The sequence below is a fragment of the Anomaloglossus baeobatrachus genome, chromosome 9, assembly GCF_048569485.1.
Source record: "Anomaloglossus baeobatrachus isolate aAnoBae1 chromosome 9, aAnoBae1.hap1, whole genome shotgun sequence".
NCBI lineage: Eukaryota > Metazoa > Chordata > Amphibia > Anura > Aromobatidae > Anomaloglossus > Anomaloglossus baeobatrachus.
In genome coordinates, this window is record NC_134361.1 from 363,715 (window position 1) to 378,312 (window position 14,598).

The 14,598-nt window shown below is 51.0% G+C and overlaps 1 protein-coding gene across 5 annotated transcripts in view; it reads right to left on the reverse strand.

The window, feature by feature from the left end:
- Positions 1-14,598, reverse strand: part of SRPX2 (sushi repeat containing protein X-linked 2) — a 216,289-nt gene that overhangs the window by 39,125 nt on the left and 162,566 nt on the right. For all 5 annotated transcript variants that reach the window (XM_075323042.1, XM_075323041.1, XM_075323045.1 and 2 more), the window contains 3 exons: positions 815-936; positions 550-729; positions 296-429 (listed from right to left, as the gene is read on the reverse strand). In XM_075323042.1, the coding sequence (XP_075179157.1) occupies positions 296-429; positions 550-729; positions 815-936 (436 nt within the window). The remainder of the gene's footprint in view (positions 1-295; positions 430-549; positions 730-814; positions 937-14,598) is intronic.

Sequence of the window (14,598 nt, forward strand, 5' to 3'; positions counted from 1 at the left end):
AAAAAAAAATAGTACAACGGATCAGTTTTTCTACAGGATCTGTCGCATCATTCTTACCACTATTTGCGACGGATCAGTCGCATCAGTCACAAAACGGATTGTGACTGAGGGTAAAATACGGAAATGTGAAAGTAGCCTTAGGATGTGATTGTTCAGATTGTGCTCGCTGCTGTCAGGCATGTATGCTCCAGACTATGAATGTGAATGGAGGCGAAACTGTGCTGCACATCCACAGCAAACCCACATTACATACACCAGCTGTATACACTGTATATAAACATGAAGCAGCGCGTACCTGCAGAGCATCGCTCTGAAGCCTGTAGTATCGGTCCGAGGAGCTGGGAGAGGAAACAAGCAGCAGCCTCTGCTTCTCAAAGAACTGCTCTACAAAGGCGGATGGAGAATTCACATTGACGCGGATATTCATGGCTGTAAGAAGCACAGATAGGTGACGGCTCTCACAATTTCAGAACGTGGCAATAACTGGATCTGCCCTCTATGATCCGCTATGATCAGGCTGTTCAGAAACAGACATGGTTAGTTACTGACGTGTACAGATGGCTGGGGATCCTGACCACCGCTGGCTGTGCAGGCAGACCCTGGTGGCCACACCCTGGCGCTCGTAGCCACCCTCACACTCATATTTGCAGTTTGCTCCATAGTTGTTTCCCGCAGAGCTGCAGGTGATCTGGCCATGAAGTGGGGGAGCTAGAAGAGGGCAGCGTCTTACTGCAAGGCAAATAGAAGAGCGGTCAGTGGCAGCCATGCTATGCAACGTCCGGCTGTGGGGCCCCAGGATCTAGTTGTTTCTTACCTTGTACTTTTACTGTAAATTTGCAGCTTGCGCGGTTGTTGGCGCTGTCATACGCTGTATAGCGGATGATGTGTTCACCTTCATGGAGCTCAGACCCTGGTTCTGGGCCACGGTGGTATACCCTGCATACAAAAAAAACAGAAATCATAAGTAGACATTGCTCCAATGGTAATACTGGGCCCCCAGGCCAGGCAGGTACTGGTAGTGAGAGACTCCATTATTAGGAGAAAAGATAGGGAAATCTGTCACAAAAAACCTCGAACATTGTTGTGTCTGCCTGGTGCTCAAGTTCAAGACATTGCTGATCAGGATGGACAGATTACAGGGAGGGGCTGGTGAGGACCCCGCGTCATGGTGCATATCGGCACAAATGACAAAGGTAGAGGTAGGTAGAAGGTCCTTAAAGAGGATTTCAGGGAATTAGGCTGCAAACTAAAGGCCACGTTCACATGTTCAGTATTTGGTCAGTATCTTACATCAGAATTTGAAGCCAAAACCAGGAGTGTAACAATCGGTAGAAAAGTATAATAGAAACACAGCACCACTGCTGCATTGTCACCTACTCCTGGTTTTGGCTTAGAAATACTATTGTAAATTACTAACCAAATACTGAACATGTGAACGTGCCCTACAGCAAACACCCCATAGTTATTATTCCCTGGAATACTGCCTGTAACTCAAGCCACGCAAGAAAGGCAGTGGAGATTAGGGAGGGGAATAAGTGGCTCAGATATTGGTGTAGGAAGGAGGACACTGCGTTACCAGAGAACTGATCTGACTTCTCTGTTGGCTATAGGCTCTATGCTAGGGATGTGCTGCACCTCAATGGGGACGGGGACGCTGGGCTGGGTGAAAAAATGGTGGTTATATGAATGTTTAATCTAGAGACTGGACTAGGGCATCTACTGTACAGGAGTGGAACATAGTATATACGGTATAACATAATATACACTTTGGTCAGTAATCAATTCTTAATGATTTCAGCTCTGGAGGTAGGTATTTCTCATGTAAAATGAAACAACTGAGATGGAATTGAAGTGCAGACTCAGGTTTAATTAAAGCCATTGAACAAAAATCTTGTATGAAACATTCCTTATTGTGCAGCCACTTTTCTATAAAGTTTCCTCATTTCAGGGGCTCAAAAGTTATTATTAGACAAAGTCACTTTCCCATACATAAAGTGTTCATGTTTAATCCTTTGTGGAGAATGGAAAGCAGCAATGACTGAAGTCTTCCGGCCATGGACGTCTCCTTCGCTGGTCTCCTTTGCTGTGAGGTTTGCCGCCTTTACTGCGGTGACTTCAGTTGTTTCTTGTTTGTTGCTCTTTCTGCCTTCAGTTTTGTCTTAATCTTGTGAAATGCAGCTCAATGGGGCTCAGATCTGGTGCTGACTCGTCCATTGTAGGATATTCCACTTCTTTGCTTTCGCAGGATGTTTTGGGTCACAGTTGACAGACAACCTTGTGGAGTCTGGCTACAGAAGGTCGCTGCGTTAGGCTGTACAAATTGCTCCTTGATTTCCATTCTTTCTTCTTTGGTATAAATGGATTTGTGTGTATCTTTTCTTTTAGGGTTAACTCTTTGGCTCTTTTCACATTGCATTTTACCTTCCGCTCACAGGTCCCGTCGGAGCATCCGTCCAAACCACCCCTCCCCCACTCTGCAAAGCGTGTTCCGGACGCATGCGCCCGACAGGGCCATTCACTGTTATGGAGCGCACTGCGTTAGCGTGTGCTCTGTTTTGTGCCATTTTTTGCATATATACGTTTCTGCAGACGGACACCCGAACGTAGTGGACAACACACTTTGCAGAGTGGGGGAGGGGCGGTTCGGACGGATGCTCCGACGGGACCTGTGAGCGGAAGGTAAAACGCAATGTGAAAGGAGCCTTTCCCTAAGGGGTACTTCTCACATAGCGAGATCGCTAGCGAGATTACGGTTTTTGTGACGCACCAGTGACCTCATTAGCGATCTCGCTGTGTGTGACACTGAGCAGCGATCTGGCCCCTGCTATGAAATCGCTGCTCGTTACACACTGCTCTGGTTCATTTTTTGGACGTTGCTCTTCCGCTGTGAAGAACACATCGCTGTGTTTGAAAGCGAGAGAGCAACGATCTGAATGTGCAGGCAGCAGGGAGCCGGCTTCTGACAGCTGGGGACGCTGGGAACTAAGGTAAATATCGAGTAACCAAGCGAAGGGCTTTGCTTGGTTACCCGATATTTACCTTGGTTACTAGCTTCCGCGGCTCTCAGGCTGCCAGTGCCGGCTCCCTGTTCCCTGCACACGTAGCCAGTGTACACATCGGGTAAATAAGCAAAGCGGTTTGCTTATTAACCCAATGTGTACTCTGGCTACAAGTGCAGGGAGCCAGCGCTAAGCGGTGTGCGCTGGTAACCAAGGTAAATATCGGGTAACCAAGCTTGGTTACCCGATATTTACCTTAGTTACCAAGCGCAGCATCGCTTCCACACGTCGCTGCTGGCTGGGGGCTGGTCACTGGTCGCTAGTGAGATCTGCCTGATCGACAGCTCACCAGTGACCATGTAGCGACGGTACCCTTAGAATCCTGTAGACATCTTGACCTTTTCAGCTGCAAGTCCTATCCTATCAGCTACTTATCCCCATTCCCTGCGTCTTTATACACCTGCATTTCCCTTTGGTTTGATGACGGTTTACAGTTTTACTCCTAAGTAGGGATAGGAGCTTCTCGCCCTACTACGTGCAGCAGTGACCCTATTCCCTCACACCTCCTTCAGTCCCTTTCCCCGGCTGTCACCACTCACCTAACTAAAATACTCAATCTCTCTCTCTCCTCTGGTGTCTTTCCCTCCTCCTTCAAAAATGCCAGCATACACCCATTACTTAAAAAACCATCCCTGGACCAAAACTGTGCTGCTAACTAGAGAACAGTCTCTAATCTCCCCTTCATCTCCAAACTCCTGGAACTCTTGGTCTACTCTCATCTATTCCGCTATCTGTCACATAATCCTCTTCTCGACCATCTGCAATCTATACTCTACTGAAACCGCTCTTACTAAAGTCTCCGATGATCTACTAACATCTAAATCTAATGCTCCCTGCTGATCCTCCTGGATCTCTGCTGCATTTGATACTGTGGATCACCAGCTCCTCCTCACTATGCTCCGCTCTATCGGGCTCAAGGACATTGTTCTTTCTTGGTTCTCCTCTTACCTCTCTGACCGCTCATTCACTGTATCTTTTGCCGGCTCCTCTTCCTCTCCTCTTCCCCTTACTGTCGGGGTTCCTCACGGTTCAGTCCGCGGCCCCCTTCTGCTGATGACACCCAACTATGCATATCTTCTCCTGACATCACCCCTGCATTATTACAAAACATCAGCGATAGAGGGAGGACATGATGTTGGAGACAGTCTATCTAAAACTGAACCTGTCAAAAACTGAATTCCTCATGCTTCCTCCCTCTCCTAACCTTCCCAATCCCAATATTACCATTTCTGTGTGGTTCTACCATTACGCCCCAGCAGCATGCCTGGTGTCTTGGGGTTACATTTGACTCTGATCTCTCCTTCACTCCCCATATTTGTTTACTCTCTTGTTCATGTCACCTGCACCTCAAAAACATCTCTAGAATTCGTCCTTTTCTTACCGTTGACTCTGCAAAAACTCTTACTGTCGCTCTCATTCAATCTCGCCTGGATTACCTTCATAGTATCATAGTTTTTAAGGTTGAAGGGAGACTCTAAGTCCATCTAGTTCATCCCGTAGCCTAACATGTTGATCCAGAGGAAGGCAAAAAAAAACCAATGTGGCAAACAAGTTCCAATAGGGAAAAAAATTCCTTCCTGACTCCACATACGGCAATCAGACTAGTTCCATTACTAATTGATCTCCCTGTTACTAAACTCTCCCCTCTCCAATCCATTCTGAATGCCGCAGCCAGGATCATTTTACTTCAAATTGCTTCACCGATACCTCCACCCTGTGCCAGTCATTGCACTGGTTGCCTATCCGCTATAGAGTCCAATATAAACTTATATCTCCCACCCACAAAGCTCTACACAGTTCTGCACTGCCCTACATTTCCACCCTCATCTCTGTTTATCACCCCACGTGTCCTCTCCACAGTGCTGCACTGCCCTACATCTCCTCCTCTTCTCTGTCTATCACCTTCCCGTCTTTTCCACAGTTCTGCACTGCCTTACATCTCCTCCCTCATCTCTGTGTATAACCTACCCATCCTCTCCACAGTTCTGAACCGCCCTACATCTCCTCCCTCATTTCTGTGTATAACCTACCCATCCTCTTCACAGGTCTGCACTCCCTTACATCTCCTCCCTGTCTATCACCTACCCATCCTTTCCACAGTGCAGCACTGCCTTACATCTCCTCCCTCATCTCTGTGTATAACCTACCCATCCTCTCGGCAGTTCTGCACAGCCCTACATCTCCTCCTCATCTCTGTCTATCACCTTCCCATCTTTTCCCTAGTTTTGCACTGCTCTACATCTCCTCCCCCATCTCTGTCTATCACCCTACATATTCCCTCCATTCTGCTAATGACCTAAGACTGACATCCTCAATAATTCGAACCTCTCACTCCCGTCTTCAAGATTTCTCACGAGCTGCGCCAATGCTCTGCAACAGACTACCAAGAACAATTTGATTAATTCCCAACGTCCACACCTTTAAAGGGAAGGTATCGTCAAAAAAAAATTCAATAACTGAAAAAATGTAAAGTAAAATAAATAAAAAGTTTGATATTTTCCACTGTTAAACACTAGGGGGAGCAGCTACTGAAATCCTACAGAAATCCCACTATAGAAAAAGCTCACATTACAGCTGCAGTAAAGTGGACAGAGTCTGCTCTCCTGTGTGTGATGGAACGCCTCCCCCCTCCTAATCTGAGTGTTTACAACAGATAAGAGAGAATGACATGTAGGGACACAGTGCAGAGCCATTTTGTTGGTGACCAGAAATGTCTAAAGTGTCACCAAGAACAGCAGGAGTATCACACAGCATAGGATTAGATACATGGCTCAGCAGACAGTATCACACAGGAGAGGATTAGATACACGGCTCAGCAGACAGTATCACACAGGATAGGATTAGATACACAGCTCAGCATACAGTATCACACAGGATAGGATTAGATACACGGCTCAGCAGACAGTATCAAACAGGAGAGGATTAGATACATGGCTCAGCAAACAGTATCACACAGGATAGGATTAGATACACGGCTCAGCATACAGTATCACACAGGATAGGATTAGATACACGGCTCAGCAGACACACACAGAAACACACACACACAGCGGTGGCGGCCAGAGCGGGGGCTGGGTAGAGCGGAGGGAGGGGGTGTCATTAGAGACAGTAACGGGGGGGAGGGGTGGCAGCAGTAGCGGGGGCTGGGGAAAGCGGAGGGAGGGGGTGTCATCGGAGATGGTAACAGGGGGAGGGGAGGGAAGGCGGCCCGTACTCACACATCCCGGCGGTTGACAGGGGTATAGTGGAGCAAACAGCATACACTCTGAGCTCCACAATGATGGCGCTGATCTCCTCCCTCTGCTGTGATCTGGACAGCCCAGGGGGCACGTCCAGGTCACAGCAGACGCCCACTGTAACGTTACTGATGGGGTCGGATCACGACCACTGTTCTCTATGCACAGGGGCTGCCATAAAGGAGTGAGTAACTGTCGTTGCACACACAGCAAATCCATGGCAGCCCCCAGTGCCTCCAATAAAATTAGAATTAAATAAGCAGCGATTTTCATTTTGTATTAAAAATACTTGATTTCATAATCACTATTTTTAATACAAAAATAAAAAACTGATACCTTACCTTTAAGTGGGCCCTCAAAAACGCATTTCTTTAGACCGGGCTATCCCCTCACCGCCCTGATCTAATTTAGTCCCATTCTGTCCTTTAAAAATGTCCTTCCCATTCTTGTCCCCTGTATCTTCTGTTTCCTTCATCTTCATGTACTTTTTTTACGCTCTTCTTGTATATATTCTGGCTGGTGACCAGTTCATGCAGCTGTATTTGAATCCCCTATTATATTGATGGATGACCATTAAATAACAAGATTTTTTTTTTCGTTCCCTCAAATTTACCTTTTGTGCCTCTCCTATTTCCTCATAGACTGTAAACTTCCGAGCAGGGCCTTCACTCCTCTTGGTATTTGTTGAATTTTGTTATTCTGTAATGTCTCCTATTGTCTGTATACATCCCTTCTGAATTGTAAAGTACTATGGAATATGTTGGCGCTATATAAATAAAAATTATTATTGCAGTTACATACATAGTTTGGGCGAGTATGCTCGCTTGTACTCGGTGCTTTCCCTAGCATCTCAGTACTCGGTATACTCTGTGAGCGCTGATTAGCGGCGATATTCTCGGGCACATGCTCGGCTCCCCCTCCCTGCATGTCTGATGTGGCATTACAGTGATTGGCTGGCCGCACAGCGTCATCAGCTCTATATCAGACCTGACGGCGCTGTGCTCGGCACTCTGATCCACGGTCAGCTAGTGTAGGGATAGGTGCGGCTGAGCTAGGGACACATTTACTGTGTGTTAGGTAGTGTAGGTACTAGGTAGGGTACACAACCCATCTAAACAAATAGTCCTTTTCAGGACTAATCCAGCTGTATACAGGCAGTGTATATAGGCAGGCAGGGTATATAACAGAGTGCGGTGCGTATAGCACAGGAGGCTCATTCCAGTCACGTCTGGGTTTCCCTATATTTTTGGTTGGTGTTTGTGGGCAGCCCGTACCTGCCTGCTGTACCTGGCTAGCATACAAAAATATGGCGAAGCCCACGTCATTTTTTTAAAAATTTTTGGGCAAATTTTCTGACGTGCCCACGGGGTCTTAGGGAGAGTGCTACCCATCCCTGGGCTGGTTTGTGGATGTCACAGCAGCCTGGCTCGGTTCCGTGACCCCGTCGATGTCAATAAAGGTGGGGATGGGGATGTTGGGAGTAGTTATTCGTGACGCCACCTGTGGTATGCGGCCAGTTATTAACTGCCACTCCGGGAAGTCTCTCTTCTGGGGCAGATGGTGACACAGCTTGGGTGTTGCCGCTCTCCACAGGTACACCCGCCTAGGAGTCAAGCAGACTGGTGGAAGGGAGGAAGTGGAGAGCAGAGGAGAGCAGAGCACAGCTTAGAGTTCAGTTGAGTGGTAGCCCTCAGAGAGTGAGGAGCTGGGGGAGTTGTAGCTTCCTGGGAGACGTTGGCTAGGTCACAAACGGTGGTCTGAGACCGGAGGAGTCGGAGACCCGATCGCAGGGTGCTGGAGAAGAGTGCAAGACTTAGTTTTGGAGAATGGTTGGCACCGGAGCATCTAGTAACCGAACCGGTACCGAGCACGGCGAGGTACTGTACCCTAGATCAGGGAGTACCTTCACGCAACCTGATAATTCACCTGTGGAGGATAGTCTCTTTATGAACTTTCCCCAAGATCTCACAGATCGGTCCGGAGACCCTCGAGCCACAGCAACCCCGGATCCGAGCAGTTCGACTGCTGCAGGGGCGACACAGTTTAAGTTCTTTACTCACCGAGATGTCACCGCCTTTGGACTGCTAGACTCCGCTGTCATGGGCTCCAGCCGATCCCGGAAAGTTTGGAGGTCAGAACAGGTGTTTCTTTCAGTGAGCCCTTGGTCCCTGCGCCGTGTTGTGTGAGTCCCTGCGGCTTGAAGCTACGCTGGGACCCGAGTCCTGGGGATTGGAACCGCCCTATGGTCACGACTCCTGGCTCTATGTGCTGCTTTGCCCTTGGATCTGTGTGTGGGCAAGAAGACTTGAAATCCTCTGCTCAGTGGATTTTGCAGGCGGGACCTGAAGTGCCCACCAGCCCAGGGTTCCGCACCCTGTGGTTGGCGCCGGCCCTCAGCTCTCCCCTCAGCGACCGTGTTCTCCTGCTCCTTTCCTGTCCTGGACTAGACTCCTTGTAAGTGCGAGTGTGTCGCCCTGGGCAAGCCAGGGGACACAGGTCACACACCACCACACCTTACATCCCAGGTAGGAACACCACAGCTAACCAAAAATCCTTGTTGCCTTCCTCCAGAGGCTGATGATGCACACCAGGGGGTGGGCCAGGCGGTTGGCTCCGCCCACCGAGGAGGTCACAGCTCTGGAGGCGGGAGAAACCAGGCAGTTCAGTTTAGGAGGGAGAAGTGGAAAGAGATAGCTCAGGGAGGAGCAGGAGTGAGGAGCTAAGTAGAGGAGTTAAGAAAGTGAAAGTGAAAGTAGAAAAGTGGAAAAGGAGGAAAGCAAGTGAGGTGACAAGAAAGAAGGAAAGCCTGAAGGGTCCAGCTTTGTGTAGGACCAGGTCAGCAAGGTAAGCAACGGCGGTGACTGTCTGGAGGGGGACCGTTTGGAAGTTCCTGGAAGGACCCCGTTGGCTGTGTGCCCGACGGTCTGGAGCAGTGTTCCGAAGGACAGTCAGCACCAGGGCAGGGGCCTCTCGGACCCCGGCAAGGCTAGGAGTCGCCAAATTTGCCAAATCCGTCAGTGAAGGGGACGTAGATCCCCCAACAACCAAGTCCCGATTGAAGGCAACAGCCCAGCCAGTATAGAAGAGACACCGCCACCGCCAAGGCACCAGTTTCTTAGGGCCAGCGCCTGCGGGCAAAGAGTAGAGCTCCCCCGGTCCAGCTTGAAGCCGGGGAGCGGGTTACCGGTGGGGACCCATCGCAACCAACATGTACATCAAGGTGCAAGGAAAAGGGACATCACCGTCACCTACTGGGAGAGCAAGTGCAGCCGTCCGTGGGACCGTCTATCCAGCCGTTTGGTTTACCATAAAAACTGTGTCACATCTCAGGCTGAGTGAGTACCACAGTGCCGCAAGGCACAGCGCTGCCCCCGCGTCCCTGCGCCCACCAGGCCCTGCACCTCCCTCACCATCACCGGGCCCCGGGATCATCAACCCCTACCCACGGAGGGGCAACACAACACCTGGCTGCTCCGCATCACCATCCCCGGGAGCCCCGTATAGAGCAGCGGTGGTGAAATCACCACAACCGTGGGTGGCGTCACGGACAATAATCATCCCCACACCCAACAACCCCCTTTCACTCACGGGCGAGGAGTGCCACTCGAGAAACCCCCGGGATCCGGCCCACCGCTCGAGCCACCACTGAGCAGCAGCCGCCGGACCCGAGCAGAAGGGGGTGCGCGTAGTGTGCTGACACCCTCCTCCCCGCCTGCGACAACTTGGCGTTACGAACAGGATCTTACCGCTCTGCCGTCTGGTGGAGGTGCGCCTTGTTACCGCCGGAGGTATCCGGCAGAAAAATGTCAGAAGCCGCCATCTTTGGCGCGAAAAGTTCCCGCTCGAGCGTCTTCTCGAGCAGTAGAGGCGCGAAGGCCAAAACCCCGCCCCGAGAGAGGAGGGGCCGAAAAGAGCTAAGGGGACGTGATGGCGGCTGGACGCATGTAAGTGTGGCGGTGCAACAAACACACTGGGACCCCCCCGATCCATCGACTCTAGCGGAAAATGTCCGCCCCACCTAGTTCTGCAGAGACTACTGAGCTGGTGTCTGGAACAGCGGCATGGCTGAGGGCCCGAGCGGCGGAGATCTGCCGTCGCTACCAGAGTCGGATCGGCGGGCTGATGGAGCAGTGGGCCGCGGAGGCCCTAGTTGCTGTGGCGCGAGTGTATGGAGTGGAGGCCGTGATGGAGGAGCTGGAGAATGACCCACGCCCCTGTGTCCCCGAGGGACCGGTCGCTGCGGCTGAGGGACCCGGTCTGCCCCTGGCTCCTGTGTTACCTCCGTCCTACGCACTCGCGTGCTGCACCGCACCTGGCCCATCGGGTGTGCCTCCCTCTGTGACTGCGGCGGGGGCAGAAGATAGCGACTCCGGGCCTGACACTGAGCCTGTGTCAGAGGAAGAGGAAGAGGTCGTTGCCCTGCCTGGCATGGAGGCCACTTATATTCCCCGAACCGGGGGCAACGGGTATCGGGCGGCCCTTCCCACGCCGTGCTTGCTATGCACTGGAGGGGCTGGTGCCCGTGTCCTTCCACCCCGAGCCGGGTGAGGAGGACGAAAACACCCAGTAGGGCAGCGGATGCCCGCTGCAGCAGTCCCCGTTGGGACCACCATTTTGTTGTTTGAAAAGTTTGAAAAAGTTTAAAGAATGAAAAATGATGATACCGTGAAAGTTACCTGATTTGCTTTGTGATTGCAACCGGCTGGAGCCGCCACCGTTGTCCCCGTGGGGACCGTTTAAAGTTCTGCATGGAGTACTATCCATGGACAAGCCCGTGAACTTGCAGGGCAACCACAAACGTTAAGTGGCTTGTAAATAAGTTGTTTGCCGTTACCGTTTCCGCAGTGCCGCCTCCGGAGAGGCAGGTTGGAGGGAGGGCCCTCAGCAGAGCAGGCTGGGGCCCAGCCACCAAAGGAACCGGTAACTACCCTCTGGAGGGAAGGACAGATCCCGCTCGGGTACCGTGTGCTGGACTGTGGGTCAAGGGGTGCTGCCTGGGCTTTAGGGGCAGCATCAGGGCCAGGTTGCTTGGGTGGGAGAGAGCGGAAACCGTAACCGTAAACCGTTTGCAACGTTAAAAGAAATGTGCCTCCCGTTTTGGGAAGAGTTATTATTAAAAATGTAAATATGTTATATCACTATGTTATCTTTTTCAGAAAAATAAAACCGGTGTTGGACGGCAGCCCGCGGACGGTCTGCATTTTGCTAAGGGGGAATGTGTCGCCCTGGGCAAGCCAGGGGACACAGGTCACACACCACCACACCTTACATCCCAGGTAGGAACACCACAGCTAACCAGAAATCCTTGTTGCCTTCCTCCAGAGGCTGATGATGCACACCAGGGGGTGGGCCAGGCGGTGGGCTCCGCCCACCGAGGAGGTCACAGCTCTGGAGGCGGGAGAAACCAGGCAGTTCAGTTTAGGAGGGAGAAGTGGAAAGAGATAGCTCAGGGAGGAGCAGGAGTGAGGAGCTAAGTAGAGGAGTTAAGAAAGTGAAAGTAGAAAAGTGGAAAAGGAGGAAAGCAAGTGAGGTGACAAGAAAGAAGGAAAGCCTGAAGGGTCCAGCTTTGTGTAGGACCAGGACAGCAAGGTCAGCAACGGCGGTGACTGTCTGGAGGGGGACCGTTTGGAAGTTCCTGGAAGGACCCCGTTGGCTGTGTGCCCGGCGGTCTGGAGCAGTGTTCCGAAGGACAGTCAGCACCAGGGCAGGGGCCTCTCGGACCCCGGCAAGGCTAGGAGTCGCCAAATTTGCCAAATCCGTCAGTGAAGGGGACGTAGATCCCCCAACAACCAAGTCCCGATTGAAGGCAACAGCCCAGCCAGTATAGAAGAGACACCGCCAAGGCACCAGTTTCTTAGGGCCAGCGCCTGCGGGCAAAGAGTAGAGCTCCCCCGGTCCAGCTTGAAGCCGGGGAGCGGGTTACCGGTGGGGACCCATCGCAACCAACATGTACATCAAGGTGCAAGGAAAAGGGACATCACCGTCACCTACTGGGAGAGCAAGTGCAGCCATCCGTGGGACCGTCTATCCAGCCGTTTGGTTTACCGTAAAAACTGTATCACGTCTCAGCCTGAGTGAGTACCACAGTGCCGCAAGGCACAGCGCTGCCCCCGCGTCCCTGTGCCCACCAGGCCCTGTACCTCCCTCACCATCACCGGGCCCCGGGATCATCAACCCCTACCCACGGAGGGGCAACACAACACCTGGCTGCTCTGCATCACCATCCCCGGGAGCCCCGTATAGAGCAGCGGTGGTGAAATCACCACAACCGTGGGTGGCGTCACGGACAATAATCATCCCCACACCCAACAACCCCCTTTCACTCACGGGCGAGGAGTGCCACTCGAGAAACCCCCGGGATCCGGCCCACCGCTCGAGCCACCACTGAGCAGCAGCCGCCGGACCCGAGCAGAAGGGGGTGAGCGTAGTGTGCTGACACCCTCCTCCCCGCCCGCGACACGAGTGTCGCATTACTCCCCTGTGTCAAGCTCCCCCCACCATGGGTTTCTGAACTAGTGAGCAGAGGGTCCACTACATTGGTGATTGACACTCTCCAATGTCTCTGTCGCTTTCATGAAATTCATGAAATAATTAAAAAAAGGGCGTCCCTATATTTTCGGTTCCCAGCTGGGCACAAATACGCAGCTGGGGGTTGGGGGCAGCCCGTACCTGCCTGCTGTACCCGGCTGGCATACAAACATATGGCAAAACCCATGTCGATTTTTTTTTAAAAAAATTTGTGGAGACACGGGGCTCAGTGGGTGCTGTCGTCCGCTAAAACCCGCCGCCTTTAGAAAGACAGCGTGGCTCAGGGCTCATCCCAACTGAACGCCGGCCTCCTTAACCGTGGGCGTAACACTACTCAGACAACACAGGGTGAGGGAATCACAATAATTAGACTTTATTGGATCCCCAAACAATTAACGGCACATAGCACATAACCAGCAAAACACACAAATGTAACAGGCAACAGAGTCTCACCCTTCCGCTGGCTCACCAGGGATTAGAATGTCCTCGCCTCAGAGGTCCCAGGGCTATTTACTCCAATCCAGCAGCACCCTGCTTTTGGCAGGCACCCACCGAGAAAGGAATAATGCCAGATTTAGGAAGCTGTGTGAGGTCTGCAAAGTCTGTAGCAGGTGACTGAACTGTCCCAACCTGAGTGTCCTCCTTAGGTAGTCCTGGTATGATGATATAATCCTGGCAGCCGAAGTCAAAATCCCTAGACTGTGGATATGGTCTCCAATCGGAACCGAAGTCCCTAGATTGAAGCCACAGGGTATCCTGATCCTCTAGTCAGCTCCTAAGAGCTTAGACTGGATCCATCAGCATCCATCAACAACCACCTGGTGGCTTAAAGAAATCCCTTTTATAGCCACAGCCTTCCACTTGGATACACTGCGTCCTCATCGATTGGTTGGACAAGATCGCCTCTCCTATTGGATGAATCTCAAGCTGCATGGACAATGTTCATCCAAATGATGTCTACAGAAAGACTGAGGGTATACATGTAGTCTGGAATGCACAGACTAGACAATGACTACTAAGGTAATTACATTAGCAATACACAACTACAATACAATGATTACTGGAAGGGTCTGGAGAAACAATACCTAAGCAAACATGACTTAGCACACATAAGAACAATACGTCTGGCTGAATGTTAAGAAACTTTAACCCATGAGAGGCATTGGGTGTCCATGTTGTCACAATGAGAGGCATTGGGTGTCCATGTCGTCACAAAATTCATTAAAAAAAACAAAAAAAAAACAAACACATAACACTAACCCTAGGGTTAGGTGTAAAAAAAAAATGTGGGGGCTCCTGCTGCATTTTCTATGGGTAACCCAAGCAACTACTGGCTGCTAACCATCACTGCTTGGTGTTACCATCAATGGCAATGGAAACACCATACAGTTAGATGCCCTCTCACTGGGACTAGCCCAGTACCATTGAGAGGGCAACTAACTGTATGTTTTGGTGAATTGTGGTGGTTTTACCGGCGATTACCTCCTCCAAATCAGAGATGAATACTGTACCTCTGGTGAGGTACAGTACCCTGTGGTGACTGAAGCCTCAGGGGCACCACATTTCCATTGCCAGTGAAGGTAACACCAAGCAGTGGGGGTTAGCAGCCAGTAGTTGCTTGGGTTACCCTTAGCTAGCAATACAAAATGCAGTGGGAGCCCACGCAATTTTTAACCCTAGGGTTAGGGTTACGTATTTAGGGGTTTTTTTTTGTTTGTTTTGTTTTTTTTTAATGAATTTAATAAAAAAAACAAAACGACATGGGCTTCACCATA